General features: G+C 40.6%; 2 protein-coding genes across 2 annotated transcripts in view; one reads left to right on the plus strand and one right to left on the minus strand.

Annotated features, from left to right (window-relative positions):
* Positions 1 to 25,731, plus strand: part of LOC120949177 (carbonic anhydrase 2) — a 221,145-nt gene that overhangs the window by 183,297 nt on the left and 12,117 nt on the right. The window lies entirely within an intron of this gene.
* On the minus strand, positions 19,790 to 21,406 carry LOC120953458 (uncharacterized). The gene is made up of 2 exons (XM_040373379.2): positions 20,437 to 21,406; positions 19,790 to 20,256 (listed from the first exon to the last, which is right to left on the minus strand). Exon 1 carries the CDS (start codon positions 21,279 to 21,281, stop codon positions 20,520 to 20,522), a length of 762 nt encoding a protein of 253 aa, XP_040229313.1. The 5' UTR covers positions 21,282 to 21,406; the 3' UTR covers positions 19,790 to 20,256; positions 20,437 to 20,519.

Here is a 25,731-nt window from a genome sequence, read left to right on the forward strand (position 1 = left end):
CACATGCATTTCTAGAATAAGATTTAAACATAGTTTTGAAAACAAACTTTGAACTAAGTATAAACAATATATGCGTTTGGGTCCAATACGTATTGATAACGGCAAAAAAAAATATTTACTTGTAAACGGTCTATTCACGCACTGATTTCGATTCCGACACTTATTATTTCGAATCAAGAGCTAATTCTCATTCCGGAGCTAGTTCCAATTCTGGACTCAAATCTTATTGCGTTTCCGAAGCAAATTGTTATTCCCTGGTCGATTCCGATTCCAGTGCTGATTTTAATTCCAGAATCCATTCAGACTCCAGAATCGGCTCCGGATTCAACTCTGGAATCGTTTCCAGAATCGGAATCAATTCCAGCATTCGAATCGGCTCCGGAATTGATGATGATGATGACCCACCTGAGCAAAGAGGGACGAAATAACTATGTTATTAAGATACACGATAGAAAAGGGACCAGAGGATATCGAACAACATGATATTTGAGCACAAATAATTAATGGGCAATAGGACATTCCTGACTTAAATACTACTAAAAATCCATATCGATTTTTTTACATCGATGATAAGCTCGGTGTTTAAATTTGTAGACTACATAACGGCATCACATATAGTTTTATGCATTATCAGTTTAATCTTTTTGCAAAGCCTATGTTTGGGCCTAGGTCTCGATGATAAACTAAGCCACACTTCGCTAAGCTAGCTACGTAGAACAACGATGGGGTTTAAACTTGAAAGCAATCATGTATTAATTTGTGTGACAAAATTTCATGAATTCGACTGTCCATACAATTCAATTTAATCGAATTCGAGAGGCAGCCATAGCTATACGAGAGGCATCATGAATGGTTCATTAACGATACACAGACATGTAGTGAAAGGAGCTTTTGAAAGGTATCCTTTCGCATTTACGGCTGTGAAAATAATAAATTAAATGATTGATCAAATTTGTGGAATCCTGCCAACATACCGTGATGCGTGATTCTGCGTGGTAAATTACAGTTAATTTTCATTACCCACCAATTCACTGGCACAGGAACAGCTGACACCGCCCACCCTTCCCCCAAAAACCTCGACCTTTGCTTACCTTTACTTTGTGTCAATAATTATGATGAGAGGTGTATCCAATTGTGTGACGCCTCCGCTCAAATAGAGCCACAAGAACTTGGAGCTTTTTATTCAAAAACACATACACTCTCCCACATGTTTCTCGTTCACACGGCGAAATAAAATGCTACCCATACCAGGGCGGTACGTCGTCGATGCTACCGTACATTAATTACCATGCTCTTTTCAGAAGGAAACCATTCCGGTGTCACGAGCCGGGTACGGGTGCGGGCCACATCGCCAGCATAAATGCCGAACATTTATCTTGCTTTCAGGTTGATGTATTCTACTTTTTTCCTGCCTTTTTTCTCACCCACCCAGTTTGAATGCCATTTTCGACCGTTCGTTAGGCCGGTTCAATGCAATTTAAAGCCTGTCTCGGTCCGGTTTGAAATAAATGGTCACGGTAAATTGTAGCTTATTTGGTCTGTGTGGATGTGTGGTAGTTTTACGAAATGGCGTTGGTGGAGGTTGTAAATCAAGTTTATTGCAACAATTAGCATCGTCTTCAAGCGATCCCCTATGTCAACCGATTTAATCCGAGTTAATCTTGTCGGCGGGTTAGATCAGTTTACGGGAGGGATAAAATAAAGCATTGTAAGGTTTAGCAAAGCGATTCTTTGTGGATTGATTGGATTAGATTCAATTGGTGTATCGTTCGAGTGAATTTTTTTTTCAAAGCAAGTTTTAAAAAAAGCTTTTTATTCCTAGTATATATTGTTCAATATGCTTCGAAGATATTACACATTTACACTATGAGGTTTTTATAGCTTATCACAGATTTTTTTTTTACATAATTATGCCTTTTTACCCTTTTTCAATCAGATAGCATATCCTTGTATGTGATTTAGGGCAGCGGTCGGCAAACTTTTGAGGCAAAGGGCCAACTTTAGTAAATGATCGAGTGCCGCGGGCCAGGTGAATGCGGGTTTTTTTTATTATTGCGCTTAAATTATTGCATTTTTATGTTTTACAAATATTTTAGGTATTATTGTTTTTTTTCTGTAATTATATCATCCAAGTATGGGTCAAAATTAATGATACCTACTTTAAAAACTAATTCTAATCTTTAATCATTTGAGAATCGGCAATAGATGGCCAAAAATGTGATCAGTAAAAAAATAACAAAAAGGGATCAATATCGCTTCTGAAGACCCCATCCTCCCACGCCACAAAAAATATTAAAGATATTCCGGGGATGATACAAAAGCAAAGTGAGTTGATATATCAGGTGGATTGTATATCAAATACGATAGAAATATCCCTAAAATAGTTTAAAGGGAAACCAACTGATTTGTGTGAAATTAAGAAAAACGAATAAAACAAAATAAAAAAATTATCGAGTGAAAATGTATGGAGCTGTTTCACTATATGTAATATTTTGTATTGCATGTTTTGCGTTGGCGAAAGTCTAATGCTCTCCCATCAAATGCAAGTGGCATGCAAAACTTAAATAAATAAATTTATTGTAACCAGGCTTTAGTATATCTCATCAATATTAAATTTCGTGTGCGATTTCCTTCATTCCGGAAGTCTTATTGTTGTGTTGAAACAATGTTAAAATTACATAACGGTTTAATTCATTAATTGCACTTTGAATATTAGTATCCCATGAGACAACAGACAAACTCTATCAGTACCTTCACCTTGACACCTCTATCAGTCGAACTCTAACCATGATGACCAACAGTGAACCAACCAACTTAAAAGCGTGCGCGATCAACGAATGACACCCCGTAGCGTGTTAAATGGACTGCGAACAAAAGTCTGTCGTCGCATAAGAACGTTTCTGCGCTTTGGTCACCAACATCTTGGCACTATTAGGCAACAATCAAAGCATCGCAAAAGAGCCCAGGTTCATTTTTGAGGTTCCAAAAGAAGCTCAAAATAAAGACAGAGGTACAAGTGACTACATTACTGGGTTATTTGGGCCGGGAGATCGATGCAACCCGCCAAACAGAGAAATAGTTTGGGAAACATAGCAACACATATCTTCTTCTTTGGCATAACAACCGCTGTTGGCCAAGGCCTGCCTGTACCCACTAGTGAAGTGAACTTGGCTTTCAGTGACTTATTGCTACCATAGCAGGATAGTCAGTCCTACGTATGGGGCCACGGTCTATTCGTGACTTGAACCCATGACGGGCATGTTGTTACGTCGTACGAGTTGACGACTGTACCACCAGACAGATATCAGGAAGCAGAAATCGCGTCCACTGGCTTCGCAATGGCAAACAATGACGCCAAAACTCAATGCGTTCATATTAGGTGAATTTCGGCGAAATTTTGACGTGAAACCCTAGTCCGCAAACTGGTACAACATCCGTCACATGTGTTCCATCGAATTTTTCTGGACCAACATGATGCAAAAGCTCTACTCTAACAATTTTGTCGCGAAAAATTAGGATGCCTATAGGCATGTCTTCGTCCATCGTGGCAAAAATTCCGAATGACTGATGAAAGGCAACTCCCAAAGTTTTAGATTTAATTGTCCAAAGAAGCTTAAATAATTACCTTTCAAATGTTGTACATGTTAAGAAATTATCTCTCTTAGTTTTTGTTCTACAGCCAGCCGAAAAAGGCAAGTTTTTTCATGTAAACATGACTGAACACGAGTTCTAACATACCGAACGATCCGTCATTCCATAGTACTTTAATTAAAGTTGAAAGAGTACGATGGTATAAAATATTATTCTAAAAGATATTCTGTAATTTGTATACGAATAGTTGCTTCCCATCTTTCAAAATCACTCAAATCCTTTCGCGGGCCGGATTGAATGTTGCGGCGGGCCGCATTTGGCCCGCGGGCCGGACTTTGCCGACCGCTGATTTTGGGGTTTATTGAATACAAACATGCTTGTATTAGCAAAAAGCTTACAAAATATCCTACCTTCATATATTATGTAACGTTCATTTTCAATCTTCCAACAGAATCATTTGCTGAAAAAGTAAAATCAGAACGGGGTCATACATGATTTATATACCTATTTTACCGTACAACCGGATAGTCAATTCTTGCTACGGGTGAACGGTTGGGAATGGAATCCGTCAAGCCTATTAGGAGCCGGCGCGTCCATCCTATAGATCACCGGGACGTCCTTATATATATCATATTTTTCACAATCTAGCATAGAGCGATCCTCTACCCACCTCCTTTTGCCATAAACTACAAAGTTTTTTTGTAGAAAATAGATTAAGATCATTTCACTTTCGATTTACTTACGGTCACTATATATATATATATATATATAATAGTGTCACTATATATTTAATTATATTCCGATTAAATAAACTCCGATTTAAGATTTAATTATATCATAGATCTATGCATATGAATTAATTTATTATGTTCTACTGATGGACTTTCTAGTCTAACCATGTCTTAAACTTTCCTTTATCATGGACGTAGAGCAACAGATATCGAACAACTCAAATAAATCGTAAAATACCATTGACATGCGAAGTATGGACCATGAAACAAGGCCAGAACGGCCAGAAGGGTTCAAATAATTCTAGATTTTTTTTTTTAATTTACATCTTATTGTCAGAGGTGATGTTTAACTCGAAATAAACATTGGAAAATAGCTGCTACAACGTGGTTTCGTTCATTGTTTATATAACATTACGTTAAATATAAAATAATTTTATTTAGAGGTAAAGTATAGGAGAAAAAAACCTCAAAAATGCACGCATAAAATGCACCTACTGCACACTTACTGTTCGGCCCTTGTAATATTGGAAATACAAACTCGTCTTTATTAAGCTCTAACGATCTCGTCAATTTCTCCAACTTTAATTCTCTCCATCTATGCTTCCATTTTCTGAAGCTGTTACACCCATAGCACCGAAAAGTTCGTCATTCTAGCTGCCCGGTTAAAGCAGCACAGTGTAACTGTGAAACAATACTTCAAACGATTTTCTGTTGCGAGCACCACCAGATGAAAATTTTTACATGCGCTGGCAATGCAGGATGGATTTATGAAATCCTCTCTTCTTTCCGTCTTTATTTTTTGCTAGTCGGTTTATATCGTCAAAATTTTCACGATTGATCGATTCCATCCGTCGGCTCGGGTCGATCCCTTGGCGGTTTGTTTATGGCCCCTCGCCCGTTCCTGTTGCTCGGGACCCCGGGGTCGGCCCGGTGGTACTGCAGACGGGGATTGGGATTGGGGTTGCGTTGTTGTATTGTTTTCCAACGCTAACATTTCCCACAGCCCGGAGGTAAAAGTTGGCATAACTTTGAACCTTCGAAATTGCTTTTCATCGGGGCCCACGGGCCCAGATACAGTCCCGGCTCGTTCGTTTCGAACGCATCCCGCGCGTTCGGTCCCGAATCCGAGGGCCTGCTAGCGTACAGGAATTTCAGAACGAAATCAAGAATTTTCGCAATTATTCGGATTTGAAAATGTGGGCAGAGTGTCGCTGTAGCTGAATGGTTGTTGTGCAGGCATGTTCCGTATGGGCAGAATTTCATCGGGCAAGCTTTTTATTTTTCTTTTCTTCAACAGCACAGGTTGATGTGGTGCTCGAGCTACAGCATTTTTTTCTATAAACGGTCATATGCACGTTGAGATGCTGATGAGCGTTGGAAAAATAGACCACCACACATACACATCACATATCCACACAAATTCGGCGAACTGAGACGCAACACATCGCCTTACCCGATTCGTTGAAACTTGAGTGGTGAAAAAGTTTCGGTGATTGAAAAGAGAGAAAAAAGCTTGTAAATTCTGTCTGTTGTGACGTCAAATGAAGGCTTGATAGACACGAAGTAATTTAGTGGAAATATACGCCAAAAGTAGCTATGTGCTGAGCGTTTCTTTCTTTCGCAAATTTAATGATTATGTATTTTTGAACGGGGTGTTAATGGGGGCAAAAGATCATCAACGGAGCAAGTTTCATGATTGATGTTTAATCTTTTTAAAAATATTTCACTTTACTTTTCCGTGAGCACAATCATTTTTCTTGGATTGAGTTTTATAATTATCGCATTAAGTTATAAGTGCTAAACAAAAATGATTTTGTATTTTCTTCATTATTGCATTATTGTTATTGTTCAGTGCGCTTGTCAGGTTTTCATTATTTGACAACCATGTAGGTTTATGTGATACATTTATAGAGAATTCTTTCGAAATTGGTTCCGTTGTGCATATGTACAAAGCAGTTAACTGCTACTAGCTTTTCTTTAAAATAGTTTTACAATTGCACAGAAAATTACATTAAACATTCACCATTAAGTGAATAGGTGGATTAATAGCTGGAGGCAAAGTAAACTCTTCAACATAAACAATAATAAATTGAGCCGGAGTAAGAAGAATTGTTTTTATGTACACTAAACTCTAACAAATAAGCAGAAGTACCAAAAACAATAATAAAACATTGACTGATACAAAAAAGTTTTCAGCATACTTTTTTTTAAACAACATTCTTGAAGCATCAAATCGATTGTTACATTCAGCTTCATTGTATGTATGTGATGAAGTTACACAAAATTAAAATACAATTAAAATTTATCCAACTTAAGATGTTCTGTCTGTAGCCAGAGTTTGTCCATACTGAACTGAATTTCAATTAATAATTACCGTGTAACCAGCCATTTCGCTAAATAGCGTCGCGCCGTGAGGAAAAAAAAAACAACGTAAAAACACCGTAACGAAAAAAAATGACAGATTAAATGTAACGCATTGTAACGCTCCTTTTTTTACGGCGCGAAATTGTCTCAACGTGTCTGGGCGCACGGTTAGACGAAATATTACACTTTTTTCTATCCCAAATAAAGATGTAAGATCAGAACAGGATACGTTCAAATGATCCGGATCAGTAAATTGAGCGAGTGAAACATGCATCAGTTTTTGAAAGATCCGAATCATCGCTTTGTGTCGAATCATCGCAAAACGCAATAAATCGTGGGAACGAAGTAAAACACTATGAGAACCATTCAAAAACAAAAATGAGAAACAACCAAAAAACCTTGGTAGAGCCCTGAGATGTTCTCTTTCTCTTTGACTGCAGATTTGGCATTAACTGAAAGGTTCTGCAGAGAACGAATGATTAAATGATTGATCGGATCAAATGATCCGGATCAGCTTTGTGAATGAACCGGAACTGAGCTGATCTTCAAAAAGATCCGTTTTGAACACCACAAATTTTTTGTGTTGCCCAAATACACAATGTTAAGCTGTTTTTGAACATAGTTCAACTGTAAGTGAACATTTGACAGCCACCTGAAATACTGATGCCTTTCGGAACTTGGCTCAATTACAACTAAACATTTTCTTTCCTCAATATTAACGTACGCTTATATTACCTGGCTTCGTTTCTTCGATGATCATTTTGTTGCAATTAAATTGTTTAGAGCTTCATTGTAATTAATTTCGCACTATTTTAATAGTCAATTATTAGTTTTGATTGTATCAGTATAAATTATTGACACACAAATTCAAACTGTTTTTGCAAATGAAGGCACCAACAAAAGTCTAAACAGTCCATACGGAAAACGGATCAAGTTAGGGGTATCACTTGTTTAGTTACAATTGAACGAAGTTCAGATACGAATCAGTATTTCAGATAGACATCAGATGTTTACTTATAGTTTAACAATGTCCAAAAGCAGTTTAACATTGTTTATTTGGACTCGGGTTTCAATCAATATGTGTCGCAATGCTTAATAAAAAGGGTGAGCTCGCATGCCATATAATTACTGGATTACCCAGAATTCTTGAATGTAAACGATGTATTTTTTTTTAAATTATGTTCTTCTCGTTAAGTAAAACAATAGTAAATTATGTTCATCTATTCCAGGGGTCTTAAAACTTTACAGTTGGTGTACTGCATTGCTTCGTTTATAAAATTTATTTAATTATTTATTTAACCATGTTACCTATTTATCTAGCACTCAAACTTGATCAAATTAAATAGAGACTCTGATAGTTGGAAATCTTCCTGTAATAGTACAATATCAACAGAATTACAAATATGTTCTAAACTTCTGTACCAACCCTCTTGATCCAGCGTGATCATTATGAAGCTAGATTGAGTTTCAGCCCATGCACGTACTAGCGCAAAAACCAAATAGCGTTCGAAACCAAATGAGACGAGAGACAAGAACATCGTTACAAGCGCAAAACCAAGCGGTATGACATAAAGAAAGAATATTTTCGCTCCTTGCATTTCTGCTTGTTATTGTTGCTCATTTGCCCGTTCGCCCACCATTACGACGAACTGAGCAGAGCGCAATAGGGCAGCCGCCCCGGCAGTTTGTTTATGTCCCGATCTGGCTGTGTACAGTCGTTGAGCGCTTCCGGTCTTCCTTTGGACGTACGAGTCGGGTACGCCTTCCTCTTGACCGGTTAAGCCGTATCGCTTTCACTGTCGCATCGGTCCAGTCCACCAATCTCGATGGTCGTTTGTTACGTCAATTAGATTTCTCGTGTATTATCAACATTGTTTACTAGTCCATTACCACGTCCTTTGTGCGAAACAGTTTCAACAGACGGAACACATCCGATCGAGTTCGTCGCGATGCAAGACACTGGACAAACAAACAAAAACCAACCACAGCAGCAACCAACAAGACAACAACAACGAAAAAGAGAGCCTCCAGATTGCAAAAAATCTGCCTACACAGCAAAGCGAACCGGCTCCCGATGCCCTGCTCCCATTATTCAATTTGGTGTAATGATTTCGGCCAGAGATGCGTAATAAAGCGCTCCAGATTACGTTGCTGTAAGCATGTTCGCGCGTGGCCTTCACCAACAAAAAGCCTTCCCAACCATGGCGATTGTTGTGAACGGCTAGGGGTGAAGTTACGGTGGAAAGGGATTTGGTGGGCGCAGCTTAGGCCGAACGGTACGGATAGATAGAATCGGGCAATTTTTTCACATCGATTGGCAAAAGCAATCATACTAATCAAATAATTAATTAATTGGCGACATAGAAATGGGCTATCCTGTACACCGCGTACCGAGTTAGACACGGACGATATTATTGTTGATAGATTGGGCCGACCTCCCTGGTTGTGGTCGGTGATGTCAACACTAATCGCGCTCGGTGGGTAGTTTATGAACTCCGGCACCGAGTGGGTGGGCTGGTTTCGGTGCTTCTGATGAGCTGCTCTTGTTCGATAATGATGTTCCACTGAATGGAGTAGCCGCACGGGGCGATTAGTTCCTAACTGGTACTGCCGTGAATGGGTTATATTTGGAACTCAGGAACAGGCCGTGATTTCGGTGTAAATGATAGCAAAAACCGGTCGAACGATAATTCCGCCACTTAAATGGGACGTAAAAACACGCCGGTGACGCAATCAAGAAGGTGAAACACCCGATCAGAAGCTTGGGAGAAAGGGGCAGCTAATATTTATACTGTCACCAGCGGACACAGAACACAAGCTCGTCCGATGCTTTTTTTTCCCACGGAGACACTTACGGCTTGCTGTTTGGGAGCGATTCTTTTTCATTTGCGCCCGGGGGGGCCTCCGTCTGGGCTCTATAAATACCCTTGGGGCTTGTAAGAAGCAATGGTTGGAAAACAAAAGTTTTTCCTCCACACGACATCATCGTCACACCGCGAATGATGATGTATCGAAGCGAATTGGTCCAGTCGGGTGATTCAATGGGGAAAGGGGGGGGAGTTGGAGCGGATTGGAAAGATTTATGGAAGAAATGGTATTAGGACAAAAAGCAAGGCAACAGAAAGAGAGAGAGAGAGAGAGCTCCTATGCCATGACATAGCTCCTCATCGGCGCCGTGCTGAATCCCAACCGTCCCGAACCGAACCTGAGATTTACTGACCCTGAAGAAAACGGATTTTCCCAAGACAAATACAATTATTTCACTGTTATCTTCGCTAAGTGAAACTGTTTTGATTCCGAATTTGGGATGCGGGGTTGGGGCGATGAGGTTTCATGTTTACCCACGCCATTACACCTTTTACCGGTTTTACTTTCTCGCACCAGCACCACGGCGGGCATTTTACGACTTCACTACGCCCAAGACCGGAACAACCGGCCACACTAAATGGGGCCCTTTGCTCTCACCACAAAAAACGCCCCGTTGTTTCTACTTTTAGATTAGTGGCGTACTTATGTTTAAAGTTGTGCTTTGAAAGATTGAGGCTTTTCAAGCGCTTTTTTGTTGTTGGTTGCCTCCGTGGCGGCCTTTGATCTGCGGGTCACAGGGAAGCTTGGATTGAAAGCATACGGTGTGCTATAAATCAATCACCGAAACGGGAACCGACGAACGGACGAACATAGAGCGTTGTCATGTCGCTCAATCAACTGATTGGTTTGTTTCTTCTCATTTTCTGCTGATCCTTTCGGGGATTTGTGGGTTTATGGGGCTGCGGTGCTAGGAGCATTTCTTATTCTTGTTGTTGTTTTTTGGTTTCCTTTTCTTTAATGGAATTGTTTTTGTGTCTAATTATAAGGCTGCGTTTTGATCCGGATTTACACACTTAGAGCGTGTTGAAATTGACTGATTTTGAAGCCAATTTTATGATTGAAACTAAAAAATATACCTCTCCATTCATCTTCTAGTTGGTGTAACGTTCTAAGCGGTCATGCCGATCTATACAGGTTTTACAGGAGACTTATTTAACACCACACAGCCTGGAGTGTCAGCCCCATGACGTGACAAATATACATTATATATGAAATAGATGTTTAAAAAAAACGATCAAGTCAATGAAACATGAAGTTTCCAGAGTTAATAAAAAATAAAAAATCCGCTTAGTAAAAGAAACAAAGTTTACAGATATTATTACAACACGTTTCAACATAACTCTTATTTAAATTTATCTTTTATAAACACAGATAAAACGTATTTAAATACATTTCCAATACGTTACATATCACTTCGATTTCCCTCATTGCTCTCCAAACAGTAGAGGTATACAATTTTCATTCCGAATCCTAAATATAAGTATCAAAACATGTTAATCAATGTGTGTGTGTGTGTTTGTAAACCTGCTTTCTGAATTAGATTTTTATGTCCGTTGTGGTTTGCCTACAAGGCAAGCTTCTTTTACTAACGCCACACTGTAACAATTGCTCACTACGAATTGCACTTAGTGTGGGAAAGGGTTATCAGGAGAAAAAAAAACTACACACTGTGGCTAAGCAAATACCCTTGGCCATTCAGAATGGTATTAGTGTATGGTTACATGGAGGATAATTGAAATTTGATAAAAATTGGGGTGGTACAACATTTGTGTTTCAAGAATTCCATCCTTACGATGGTCGATGGTCCGTAGGATGGACGTGTTGATGAGTTTTAGCTATTTAAATTAGCTAAACAACAACTAGTGAAAATTTCTTAAATGTGTGCACGAATCAATGTAAAAAACTGCTTCAATTCTCCCAAATAATCCTTTAACGTGTAAAATCGATTAAATTGTAGTCACTTCGATTTGGCGTCCTGATTCGTTCGCTTTTTATTCTGTTCTAATGGCAGCTGTCAAAAATAACCTAATGCTAATATACACGTACCGTGACATCAAGTAGCGTTTACACGTATATACATTTTCCAAACTTCTACAACTCGGCCTATCCTGACAAATAAATTGTCCTCAATTCGTTAAACATTCTCATCATGTAGTGTCGCATCACATAATTCTGGGGCAAGATCAGCATCTGGCGCAATCCAATGTCTAAGCTTATCAGACTCAAGTATACCATCATATGGGATTTGAGTATGTTGGAAACCATCGATATCTCGAATTACATAACGGTCGTTCGGGAGTTGTTTGTGAACTATGTAAGGACCTTTGAACTTGGCAATAAATTTCTTGTTAGAATTTGCTGAATTATCGACGTTTCGAATAACAACAAGATCCCCTTCCGCAAATTCTACCGCTGGGTTGTGTCTTTTGCCAAACTGAATCAGGTTGATTTCCTGTGATCTTTTTATATTTTCAGAAGCTTCAGAACGAATAGTTTCTAAATTTCTAGAAGGTTCGTTTTTGTTATCTAGATACTCTTTGAATTCGTTTATAATGGTACCACGTTGTTCGACACCGAATAACAAAACCGAAGGAGCAAAATACGTTGACGAGTGTGTTGTGTTGTTCAGCGCATATTCGACTTCAGATAATTTGGAACACCAATCTGCATGATCCACGGAATCAGTAATTTTGCTTAACATGGGTTTGATTACTCTGTTAACTCTCTCAACCTGACCGTTGGCTTGAGGGGAACAAACGGCATTTTGAACATGTATTATGTTACGATCACCGAGAAACGTTTTAAACTCCTGAGATGAAAAACAAGTTGCACGATCACTCACTATTCGTTTGGGACGGCTATAATAGTTAAAATATTGTCCCAACACAGAACAAACCTCCCTTGTGTTGGTCGTAGTGGTGGGGTAAAGTTTTGTGAATTTAGTAAAAGAATCGATCACCACTAAAATGTATTTCTTTTTAGATTTTATGGATGGTAATGGGCCAAAATGGTCGATGTGAAGGGTATCGAAAGGTACTGAACTTTTGGGGATGTTGTACAAATTGCGCTTGGTTTTTCTTGGGGGGGCAGAGAAAAGTATACATTTAAGGCAATTCTGAATGAAATTTTGTACCTGATTTTTCATACCTGAAAACCAATAGTGTTTGGCGATTTGTGAACAGCACTTGTCAACACCTAAATGGCCTATGCTTTCATGAGTGCTTCTAATCACATTTTTTATCAGTTCTTTTGGAACGATCAATTGCAATTTGCTTTCAGGGGATTGACGATATATCACACCATCCAGTAGTGTGTACCCTGGAATTGGTTTTGTTTCTAGTTCGGTTCTTAGATGAACTAATGTAGGATCTCGGCCCTGAGCTATCTGCAACTGAATGTCGAGATCCAACTCGTCAACAGCACCTGCCATTTTGGAGCGACTAAGTGCATCAGCGTGACCCATTGCTGTTCCAGGGCGATACTGCATAGTGTATTCATAGTTTTCTAAGAACAGGGACCACCTTGCAATTTTGGCGGAGCAGTTCCTGTTCTTCAAAGTTTCCACTAGGGAATTACAATCGGTTACTATCTTTATAGGGATCCCAAATAGCCAGAATTGCTTAAGCAGCTCATTTTGGCACGCTAAAGATCGCTGCTCTAATTCGCCTTTTGCAGTAGATAAACAGCATCAAAGTTCTATGTGGGTCTTTCAAACAGCGCCTAAGCAGCTTCCTTATGCCAGGATGCCAGGGATTATATTTCTTTGTGTTTTATTTTCAAGCAAGCGTCATCGATGAAATAAACAACACGATTTGTGTTTTGTTATGTGCATGTTTATTTTAAAACTCCAAAAGCTCTTTAATTTCACATAATTTTACATAGTTTACTAAAAAATCACAATCACTTCAGTCAATATTCCTTCTTCAATTAACTTATCTTACTTGTACAGCAGCAATGAGATGATTGACGGCGTCTGTCTTTGACACTTTGACAAGACCCACCTTGTACCGATGTCATGCATTAAAAAGCTATAAAGTTCCACCAAGTTCGGTACACATTCTTAACAAGCCTTAAAGTTCTACCATGAACCCTACACATAGTGCTAATCAGCCGCAAAGTTCCAAAGAGTACCGGGTGCTAGTTAAAAAGCTTTATGGTTCCACCAAGTACTGTTTCATCTCTTAATCAGCCACAAAGTACGACATCGGCCCGATTTTTCGTAAAACAGCCCCAAATCAGCTATAAAGTACGAGCTGGCTATTTGGGATACCATGCACATATGCATGAAAACGCTTCAAGGCGTAAATCACTGACAAAGTTTCTAACTCGTAGCTGTGAAGATTGGACTCACTAGAAGAAGCAGTTTTCGAAAAATATGCCACTGGATGGAATTTCCCATCATCTTGCTTTTGAAGTAAAACCGAGCCAAATCCAACTGTGCTGGCATCGCAATGTAGTTCTGTTTCTCGAGAAGGATCATAAATTGCCAACACAGGAGCATTAATTAATTTGGTTTTCAATTCATTAAATGCGTTCATACATGCTTCATCAAATTGGAAAGACACTTTTTCTTTAAGTAGATTGCTCAAAGGTTTTGCAATGTTCGAGAAAGACGGGACGAATCGTCTAAAATAGGAAAACAAACCAAGACAACGCTGAACTTCCTTTGAGGTTTTAGGCACTGGGTAATTTTGGATAGCCTTAATGTGGTAGTTGCTTGGTTGAATTCCCTTTGAGTTTACATAGTAACCAAGGTAATCCAAGTTACTGCACCCAAATTTGCATTTGTCAATACGCAGTTCCAATCCATTCTTCCTAAGAGTTTTTAAAACAGCACCTAGAGTTTCTAAATGATCTTGAAACGTCTTTGACGCTATGATTATGTCGTCAAGATAGACGACTAGTTTGGCTTCGTCGATGAATTCTCGCAGTACTGAGTTAATGAATCTTTGAAATCCTGATGGAGCGTTTTTTAGCCCAAATGGCATTTTCAGATATTCATACTGTCCGTCAGGTGTTACAAAGGCAGTGTAACTAATAGAATCTTCGTGCATCTTAATTTGATGAAAGCCGCTTTTGAGATCTAAGAGAGTGAAATACCGTTTACCGCTTAGGTGTTCGAGGCAAGTTATGCCGCTTAGGTGTTCATATGCAGTTAAAATCTGTGGCTCTTTCTCTGAATGTTTTCTTAGTTCTTCGGGTGTCCCTCAAGGTAGTGTCCTTAGTCCCTTACTGTTCATTCTCTTCCTCAATGACTGTACTTCGATCCTTCCTCCTAACGGCTTCTTGCTATATGCGGATGACGTTAAAATTTTTCTTCCTGTATCTTCTACAGCTGATTGTCTAGTCCTTCAATCCTGGCTCTGTAAATTCTCTACATGGTGTGCTTCTAACGGTTTAGTCCTGTGTCCTGAAAAATGTTCTGTCTTGTCTTTCTTCCGATCTTCTACAAGTATAACTCATGCTTATAGTGTCTGTGATGCCCCTATTCCCCGTGCGTCCTTGTCTAAGGATCTTGGCGTCTTCTTTGACCCGAGTCTTTCTTTCAAGGAGCACACGGACTATGTCATCAACAAGGCCAACAAAAGTCTTGGTTATATTTGTCGCATGTCCACTGAAATTCGTGATCCTTTTTGTCTTAAGTCCCTTTATTGTTGTTGGGTCCGTTCCGTACTGGAATATGCCTGTGTCATCTGGTCTCCTGTCCAAATATCTCTGCTCCAAAGGATTGAGAGGATCCAGAGACGTTTTACAAGGATCGTATTTCGTAGGTCGCTGGGTCATCACTCCATTCCGCTTCCTTCGTATGACGATAGATGCACTCTATTAGGCCTTGCCAAGTTGGAGCACCGCATCTCGGTCGCTCAGGCTTCTTTCGTCGCTGGCATATTGCTCAATACGATTGATACTCCTTCACTTCTGTCGCGCTTACATTTGTATGCACCTTGTCGCACCTTACGTTATCGTTTTCGTCTCCAGTTACCTATATGTCGTACACGTTTTGCTTGCAATGAGCCTTTTGTAAGAGTTATGTCGTCTTTTAATAGTACTTCTGATCTGTTCGATTTCAACATATCCTATCCTGTCTACCGATCCCGTCTTCGCTCCTTTTCCGTACCAAAAACTCCTTCCAACTCCTTCGTGAATAATTGTACACTATAGTCAGTAAGCACTATTGCTGTAACCCAACGTGGCCGAGCAATTAATAAAATAAAAAATAAAATAAAATAAAATAAAATAAGTGTCAATCAAAGGTATTGGATAGTTATCACGAATTGTTATCTTATTTAACGGACGGTAGTCAACACACATTCGTACCTCACCATTTTTCTTCCGTACTAACACAATAGCAGATGCGTAAGGTGAATTGCTGGGTCGAATAATTTGTTTTTCTAATAAATTTTTAACTATATCACGAACCTGATTGCGTTCGGCAAAAGACAACCGCCTAGGTTTACAGAATATTGGAGTATCATTTGTAACACTTATTTTCATTGAATGTTGTGATTCAAGAATAGTTTCAAGGGCTGAAGATAGTTATTTTCCACACATGAAGCTATCAGACACATCTGGTCTTCACTCAATTCGTTTCCTATATCCAATGTGTTCGCTTCCTTACTAATATCAATAGCACATAACTCTGAAAAAGTCCTCAAAATACTCTCAGCCTCCGTACCACTATCGTTGGTCTGATTATGTTCATCAACACTATCGTATCTTTTCTGGTCTGATTGGAAAATAGATTGCGTCCAAATGTCTGCCTCATCCTTCGAATTAGTTTTAAAAATCCCCAATGAATTAAGGCGCGCTTTCACGTGTGTTGCAAGAGTAGATTTATTTTCTTTTAGTAAGTTCATCAGATTGTCTTGAGAATAACGATAACAAAGGTAATGTAAATGGATGTTCATCTTTTTTAATAAGTCCCTTCCTGCAATCAAGGGCCATGCTGTTTGTTGTTTTGGCAGTATCATAAAGGAATGGGAAACGTTGATATTTCGAAATTTTATTCTAATGTTCACATGGCCTAAAGATGTAAGCTGCTGGTTGCCTAATCCACAGAATCCCGAAAATTGAGGAGTATGTTTGATGTTTGGCACAAGTTGTTCACTGATGAAACTTTTAGGGCTGCCAGAATCAAACAAACAAAACACACGTGATTGCGTTGCGCTTAATTCATTATCATTCAGCAATGCGACACTTACCTCCTGAATTGGATCGATCCTAGCTCCTGAACCAGTCACTTGATTTCCATTATCATCTCCGTAATTGTTTTCTGCTGCAGCAGCCATCGACAGGTTCAGATGTGAGTAATCATTGCCACCGGATTGAGGCAATCGTGATGCCGGACACTGATGTTGGAAACTCTGCTGATCGCACGGTGCAAATATAGCGGCAGGCATCCTCTGGGCAACGTTCGGGCAGTCTTGTTTCTTGTAATCAGGGCTTCCACACAAGAAACATAGTTGGGCAGACTGACGTGGTTTTCGGCACTGGTTGGAAAAATGGCCGAAACTCGAACAATTGTAGCATCGCACCATTTCTTCTCGCCCATTGGCTGGTTTGGTGTTGGTTTTCAGCATCGATGTAAAACGGCTTGAAGGTTGTGGACGAGTGGGGGATGACGGTGGTTCACGCATTTGGTAATGCATCTCGCATCGGTTTACATGATCAATCAGATCATACACATCACGATATTCTTTCGCCACTAAGTTGTCATACATGGGATCGCGCGATAGTCCTCGGATGATGTATGTTATAATCGCTGCGTTACTCACGTTCCCAGTTGTTCCAAGGGCATGTACACGAAAGATGTAGGCGGCGTAGGACTCATCATTCCTTTTGAATGTATGCAACAGCTTCTTGTGAATAGCAGCTTCATTATGCGTGTCTGGGAAAGCTTTTCCCATTCCTTCGGCAAATTCTTTAAACGATGTTACAGAATGCCGGAAACCACTGTACCACTCCTTTGCAGCGCCAGTTAGCTGACTGCTAGCGTACATCAATGTCATTTGGTCGGTCCAACCATAAACTTCAGCACTGTGTTTTACCGTTTTTATCCACTGCAAGAAACTGGCACCCTCTCCAAACATCGGAATAATCTGCTTAACCTCTTCCGGATGAAGCAATCTAGCTGTATTGGAGTATTCACGACTTTGGCTCTCAAGCGCTGCTAATTTGTTCCGCAGTTCAAGTATCTCACATTTTTGCTTTAGGAGCACAATTTCTGCTGCAGCTTCGTCGTTTTCTTTGATCACATCAGTTTTCATGATCTGGGTGACGCTCTCTTCTTTACTTTCGGTAATGGCTGCGTTGCACATGGTGTCGTTGGAATCGCCATTTTGTTGCGAGCTAGGGTACGCTTCCTTATAGAGAGCACGGATCTGCATCAGTGTTGCCGTACATGGCACGGTTATTTCGGCCGACTGGAGTGCGCACAGCATCTCATCCTTAGTCACTCTCTGGTCATCTACGGACATTTTGGGCTCACTATCCCACTTCTGAGATGTAAAATCGATTAAATTGTAGTCACTTCGATTTGGCGTCCTGATTCGTTCGCTTTTTATTCTGTTCTAATGGCAGCTGTCAAAAATAACCTAATGCTAATATACACGTACCGTGACATCAAGTAGCGTTTACACGTATATATATTTTCCAAACATTTACAAACGTAATGTTTTTTGGTTAATAACGTGATATTACACCTACGCGAATATTCGACTAATGCTGGAATTTTGGCATTACCTGTGTATCTTTGGATTAGAGTGTTATTTAAAATGTGGTTTTTATATGTCAAATTAAATAATGCTGTATTATACAACAAACGTTTGCATAAACAAATGATTTTTTTTCGGCTGGCTGTTTAAAAAAACCAATTGTTATAACTTCTTTTCATGAACATCCTTTAAAAGATAATTATTTTAGCTAATGTTTGGGGTACAACTCGAGTGGGTACTGTCTAAATCAGGGGCCTTAAATCTTTTCAGCTTGCGGGCCACATTGCTTCAAAAATAACTATGTTGAGGGCCATTTGATGCTACCTTTAACTGATGAGTGAACGTTTAAATATAGTTTTTCAACAAAATACTAAAGATACTTGTACTGTTTCGTGTTAGTAAAGCTTGATTTTTGTCTAAGAAAAGTAAAAAATACATTTTTATTTGAAAAAGTCATAATAACGTAATATTTATATTAACTCTGGCAAAGTCATCGTGGGCCGCATTTTAAGCTCTTGAGGGCCGCATGCGGCCCGCGGGCCATAGTTTGAAGACCCCTGGTCTAAATAGTTGGAGAATTGAATATCCTATATTTTGGTGTACAATAAGCAACATTTTGATTAATTTGTAATGAAATATAGCAAAAAAACAACAACAAAACTTCACGTTCCCTTTCACTCGAGCTGGAACCCGAGCTTTTTATTTGAAAAATAAATCTAAGACCTTCAATAAGTTATCTGGAAATTTCGCCACTGCGGACAAAGACATGCGTGTAGGCATGTTTTTAAGAGTTTGGAGTAGATCTGTTTCATTATGTTGGTCTAGAAAAAATCGATGGGACACAGCTGGGCGATGTTGGGCCCGATTTTTCCTAAAACTAATAATAACGGAAAGAAAATAATAAAGTTTTCATCGTAGGAAGAGCTGTCCAATTTGAAGTGTACTATTTTGAATACTCAGTACTGAATATAATTTGAAGATATTCTAGTATCTCAGTATCGAGAATATATTCAAATAACGCAGTATAAAAAAAACTTGTCTATGACAGTATTTCTGGAAAAATATAAAACAGAAAACTGATGGAACAAAACAAAAGTTTACACAAAAATAAAGATATAAAGATTATTTTAAAGATACATTTATGTAAACCAAATTTATGCTAGGTAATACGACTTAGCCGTTCTTTCTCAACAAAAAACCAACAAAAAAAGGACAAAAGAAAGTCGTAAAGTTAATCTCAAGCACTCCCAGAATATAAATATTATTGTTTTCACTCATTGTTTTCTTCGGAACTTCGAAAGACCACATTAAATTAAATTAATTTCGCGAGCGGGCGAGAAATAAAGCACATAAATGTGGGGCGAAACGCACCGTGACTTTAATTTTCCCGAAAACGAACAATTTCATTGTCCTAACGAGTTACACACTACAAACAAAAACCCATCAGTAAACCACAAACAGTGTTGCGAGGGAGAGCGTCTTACAATTTAGAAGTAACAAAAAGAAAAAGAAACCCGAATGGCCAGAAAGATGCCAGACATGGTCAGCTGGCTAACAACTGTTACGGAAGAGCTAATTTATTAGTTTCCGTTCGAACGTTAACCCAAGCGGAACCGGCAAACTCGAATCCGGGAAACGGAAAAAATCGGGAACCTGAAAGTGAAGCGGTCCGGCTCGCCTTGCTGATGGTAGCGGATTCGGTCGGTTTGAGTGAAGGTAAGATACTGCTACGCGTAGGATTTGAAGGTTCGCCTTGTGGACTGCGCATTCCTTACCAGCCGCAAACAACGCCATTAATCTTCGGCACATGCTTAATGTAATAACGGTCCGCTCGTTGCACGTAATGTTTGTGTTCTGGCGTTTGAAATCGATTTGATTTGGCAAGCTTACTTCCTCTTGGAAAAGCTTCCAAGAACGGGTGTCCGGGGACGGGGCAGGTGAACGAGTGGTGAGTTATCTTGAGCTCCTGCGGCTGTAAATTGATTTTCCTGGAAAGGATACATTAGAAGAGATTAAAATTGTTCCCCTCGCTGTTGAAGTAAAGTTAGCAGCTATATTTTCCAGCTATGACAACACCGTACAGCATGGTTCGTACGGTTTGTAATGCATAAAAGCTCACGCTCACTCGAGACGCACGATGGCGGGATTAAGTTGTGCAGACACTATACCTTTGTTTAATTTTAAAGGTAGATTCATGGCTGATAGGGGTAGTGTACGGCAACCTGTTCACGCCGTCCGACAGGATTCACACCTATTTTTCAGTCCGTGCCCCAGCGTCGACCACGGTCGCCTTTGGCATTAGCGTCGGCAGCTCCGCCAGCTGGCTCGTAATGTTCGTCAGTATCATCACGTCCGGACCGCTGATGGTTTTGGTAATACGCTGAAACGTGCCATCGGCGCCGCGCGTATCGGTGGTTTCGCGAATCGCGTAATTACCATCCTTCTGGCGCAGGACCTGCCGGCAAGGGCCGGGCAGGATGGAATCACGATGCATCTCAAAGGCAACGGAGGAGGATTCTTCGTCATCTTCGTCGCTCATTAGCATTGACGTGCTGGTGCAATGGTGGTGGTCGTGCTGCTGCAGCTGCTGTTGCTGCTGACGTTGCCTTTGAGGGTTTGGTGGACAATGCTGCCACAGCATTGCGTTGGTAGGCGCGGTGGCTGGTATTGTTGAGACCGGTGCAGCACCATTGTTGGGGTGCATGGCTGCCGGACGTGTTAACGTTGTGTGTGGCAGTTCGGGGCCTCCGGACATTTCAAAGCGACCGGAACCGTCTGATGCATTTCTGCCCGCGACAGATGAGCTGTGTCGGATGCGGTCGATTAGCTTGCCGAGGTTCCGGACGATCGGAAGCAGCAGGAAGAACAGCTTATCGGGCGCTAGATTCTCACGTCGCCCAAGGACCTGTGGCACATCGATCGCAAAGCGGATTATCGAGCCGATGAGGCTGACGGTTAGCTCGCGGTTTGTTGGAATCGGAAGGGAGCGACCGGCGTTCTGCGAATTTTTCATGATGTTGTTGAAAGTTTTTCGCGCAGCGCGACGCCAGGAGCCGGTGCAGGACGCGTGGTATTTTGACGGGGGACGGTGGTTGCTTTGATTGGTGTTTTTTTTGCTGCTTAAAGTTTCACCGGTTGCTATGTGAGACGGAGCAGACAGCTGACAGAAAAGACACACGGTTATGGTTGAAGCCATCAGACAAACTGCTGGTTTCGGGAAGAATTTTTTTGTTTGTTTTTGTTTGTGTATTGTCTGTTCTTAATTTAATTTCAAAAATGTTTTGCAACGCTGCGCTTGAAAACATTGAACTGTACAAATCCTAGATCGCTTTTTATTATGTTGCAGAATGTTGTTGCATCAAATAATGTTGCAGAATCGAATGAAAAGAATCGTTAAATACATGTTGTCAAACAGCCAAAAGGAGTTGGAGGAAGAGGTTTCCCATGACTCTTCCACATCAAATGTCCAAGCATCTTTGCCAGCGCCATTCGATGGAAAGGTACATTTGTAAGCAATAGTGGAGCTGCTGCAAAAGATTGTTATGCTCGGACGCTAATTACAGTGGACGCCCATCAATACCGGAACCGTGCGACTGATAAAACGAGCTTCCGCATCCCAATTTTGGGATGACCGTGACTAGGCAAAAGGTAAACCCAAACTCATGGTTAGCACACCGCCCGCTGGCCACACGCAAGGACCGGCAATCTGGACAAAAGGCGGGCGAAGAAAACCCCTCCGTACGGAAATCTGAGATTATGTTTTGTGACCTTTTGCTACACGTGCACCGGTTGGTCCGGTTTTTGTGCGCCATTCGATTTCCTTTTTTATGACATGTCGTGAAGTAACCAGCACATAAAAAAGCGCACCTTTCCCATCGGCCCTGATAAAGCAGCTGATATTCGAGGATTGACGACGGGGATCATTGCGCTGGTATGCTATCAACCGGAGTCAGTAGGTATGTAGGTGCATGTGTGTGTGTGTGTGTGTGTGTGTGTGTGTGTGTGTGTGTGTGTGTGTCCGTAAAGACTCCGTCACAAGCTTATCGCAAACCTTAGATCTGTGTGTGCCTTCGAGCCATGAAACACTCCCGATGACCTGCAGAAAAGGATGTTTGCAAAGTCAGGAAACGGTGAACTTTTCTTTTCATCGTAGATCAACGATGCTGTGCTCTGCGGTGACATATCCTTTCGAGCGAAGGAATAATGTGGTCATCGGTATTGGCAACTTATTTATGTATACGTGTAAAAACTTCACCGTACCGGACCACCCCCACAGGCGTTACGGTTCGTGGGGCTAGATTTGTCGGGTATATTTCTTTTTTTTATCTTCTTCACATTGCCAAAACGATCGTGTGGGCTTAGAGCTAAAAAAGAAAAGTATCCTGAGTAGGTTTTTCAGTTGTGTGTTGAAAAGAGCCTATTTCTTTCATCCCGATAAGTCTTTACCTTTAGAATAGAATGGATCGGTGAAATTGTACCGACTCTATAAAATTCTTATTTCATCAGTGGCAAAGGCAACGGGTATTGTGAGCCGGATCTTTCGATACAATCAAAGATTTTATCTCCGTACGGTCACATCACATTGAAACACTGAGGAATGTAAAGGCAGGTAGTGTAAAACTTCACAAGAAATACACGACCATTACATGGAGAGTTGATTTTTCTTTCGCTTAGCACATTGGGCTACAAAACCCCGAAATCGATCGATCAAAAATGAGCATAGCAAAAGAGGAAAGCAGTATAAAAAGCTTAATGTTAGTGCGACTAGATTGGCTAACTACGTCGAACAGTTAACTATTACAGGAAACGCGTTTATTAGCTATGCACGCACCGAAGTTGGAGCAAAAGCACGCTACTTAGCCGGAATGTAGAGCCGCAAAAAGGATCAAGAATAGCTCAAATCACCTTACGGAAAACTTTATCCACCACCACGGCAACTTTCTCTGTACGGTGTATTGGCTTGACAAATTGACTCCGTCACAGGTGGTAGTGTCTGGAGCATCTGCTGCACGAGCAAACATTTGCCGTGGTGATTGGTCGTCGAACGACGAAGCAGTGCAGAAAGCAGCCGCACCTCCCAGCCGGTCCAGACCTGTCCAGCATCGAGCTGGAGATGGGATGACATGCGTCGGCCATACAGCATATGAGGTTTGGGACTCAACTCCACGGGGCGGCAATGTTTGCTTTCGCGAAAAACGCTCGGTACAGCGAATATGTGCGGTACGGTACACCGTAGACAGGTGGCAGCTTCAATATTGCTACGTTTTTGGCAGCCTGTGTGCACTGGCACCGGGTAGTGCTAACAAATCCGTAAACTGTCGATAGGATGGAGCAATAAAATAACATGAAGCGTATTATGTTTTCCTTTCATGTTTGCTGGCAGTGATGTGTTTGGGAGGGTAGAAGTGGAAGGGCGAACGATTTGAAGTACCGTGTACATTTGTATGATAATGGTTCAGGTTTGTTGGTGCCTTCGTCATCATTTGGTAAACTAAGCTTAATTAGGATGATTGATTGAATTGTGTTTAAATTTCATAATTCACCAGCAATCTTTACTTTGATCTTACGAAGGTATCCAAACTTTTCATCGAACGATGACTAATTGCACAATGCGTCTTAACAAAATTAAAGCAACGAGCTTAACGATATGCAGAAAAAATGAGAGAGAGACAGATACAACGGTAGAGAGATATATAGAAAGATAGAGAGAGAGAGAGATTGCGAAAAAGAGAACGAACGCCACTGTCCATTGATGGAAACTTTAAATTGATTTCTTAGAGCAAAGAGCTGCGGAGCCAAAAGACGGTACCGCATCTATTTCGAAACTATTTGGAAAGAAACTTAACATCTTATTGCATCTTGGCAGTGGTTTCAGCAGTTTCCAATCATGCCCGAATGGGTTTGCAAAAGTTTTTGTTGTAAGAGTTTTGGAGTAACAGACCACTTGGCCGTGGCCGTAAGCAATGAGTTGAAGCTGCGGCCATTTTTTTTTCTTTGGTTGGCCTCATCCTCATCGCTCCGCTCCGGGGCTCGCCAGATTACCGGGGCAAAGAAGTTTGTGCCTGCCTGCAAATGCCACCGGGGAAAGGGATGGATTCGGGGATTTGCCATCCGGAAGGGATGACTTCCTTCCACACAAACGAAGTGAATTAAATATGCAATGATTAAACCATTCGACCGGTAAACTATCCCCAACAAAGGGAGAGTGAAACTGAAGACCGACCACCGTCATGAAGAGCGTGCACGCGGGTGACGGTGGGTTGTGAGGGCACGGAATTAAAATTTACTTTTTTGAAGCTGAATAAGCGCTTGTGCTAGTGTAACGTTTGTGAAATGTATTTTCTGTGTGTACATATTCGCTCTTTCCGTGTGAGTTGTTTTCATGCATTCGGAGTAGTTTTGCCAGTTTTCATCTGTACGCTGGTAATAGTTTTGCTAGATTGCGCTTTAACAGTTAGTAAGGATTGGAACAGGTTTGGACAGTATATAGGTACTGCCGAAACTCATATAGCGAGTGAATAGGTGGATAAAACTTGGAGTTAAAAATTAAACAATGAAATTTGTGATGCAATCACAATTTATCCCACAAGAGTATAGTTGCCGTGTAAGTTGTTTCTATGAAAAGGGGCTACCATAATCGTTAGTTTTGAAAATTACTCCCAGTCAAGAGGAATCATCTGTGAGATCTTCTAAAAAGGTGTAGTTATGAAATGGTTGATATTTTAAATGTATACGATCTATTAAGGTCGGTCTGGTGGTACAGTCGTCAACTCGGACGACGTAACAACATGCCCGTCATAGGATCAAGTCCCGAATAGACCGTGCTCCTATACGTAGGACTTACTATCCTGCTATGGTAACTATAAGTCACTGAAAGCCAAGCTCACTTCACTAGTGGGTACAGGCAGGCCTTGACCGACAGCGGTTGTTGTGCCAAAGAAGAAGAAGATACGGTCTATAGGAGGATTTGAACCTCCGTCGGGCATGTTGTTAATTACTATTAATTCATTTTTTTTAGTACGATGTCACTGGTATACTTGTCGCTAGATGTTCTTATGAAGTCGTAACGTTTCAATACTGAGTGGAGTGGGTGAAAATGGTGATACAGGGTTTACAGGCACTGTTCGCTGTTTGTCGCAAGCACTATAATTCACGTTAACGTGTCATTCAATAACCTAGTTTTGTCCTAATGCATCGTCGTTTGCGCGCTTTTAACGTCGTTGCGTCAATGTTTTGGAGATAGCGCAGACGAATACCATATTCAATTGCAATGGGCCTACCACAATACCATTTCCACATATTCTTACCGGCATTAAAGATACTTTAGTAATACATGTAACCACATACCACATTACTAATTCAGCCAGTCCTTATTTAGGCTCATAAGACATATCAGACTTGTAGCGGTCTAAGAGAACATCGATGGTGAAGTGGTTGGGAGGAAAAAAATTCAGGCTAAGATT

Source organism: Anopheles coluzzii, chromosome 2 (assembly GCF_943734685.1).
Source record: "Anopheles coluzzii chromosome 2, AcolN3, whole genome shotgun sequence".
Classification (NCBI taxonomy): domain Eukaryota; kingdom Metazoa; phylum Arthropoda; class Insecta; order Diptera; family Culicidae; genus Anopheles; species Anopheles coluzzii.

Excerpts from the sequence above, each read along its gene's own strand:
- LOC120953458 (XM_040373379.2), bottom strand. The coding sequence starts at position 21,281 with ATGAAAAATTCGCAGAACGCCGGTCGCTCCCTTCCGATTCCAACAAAC.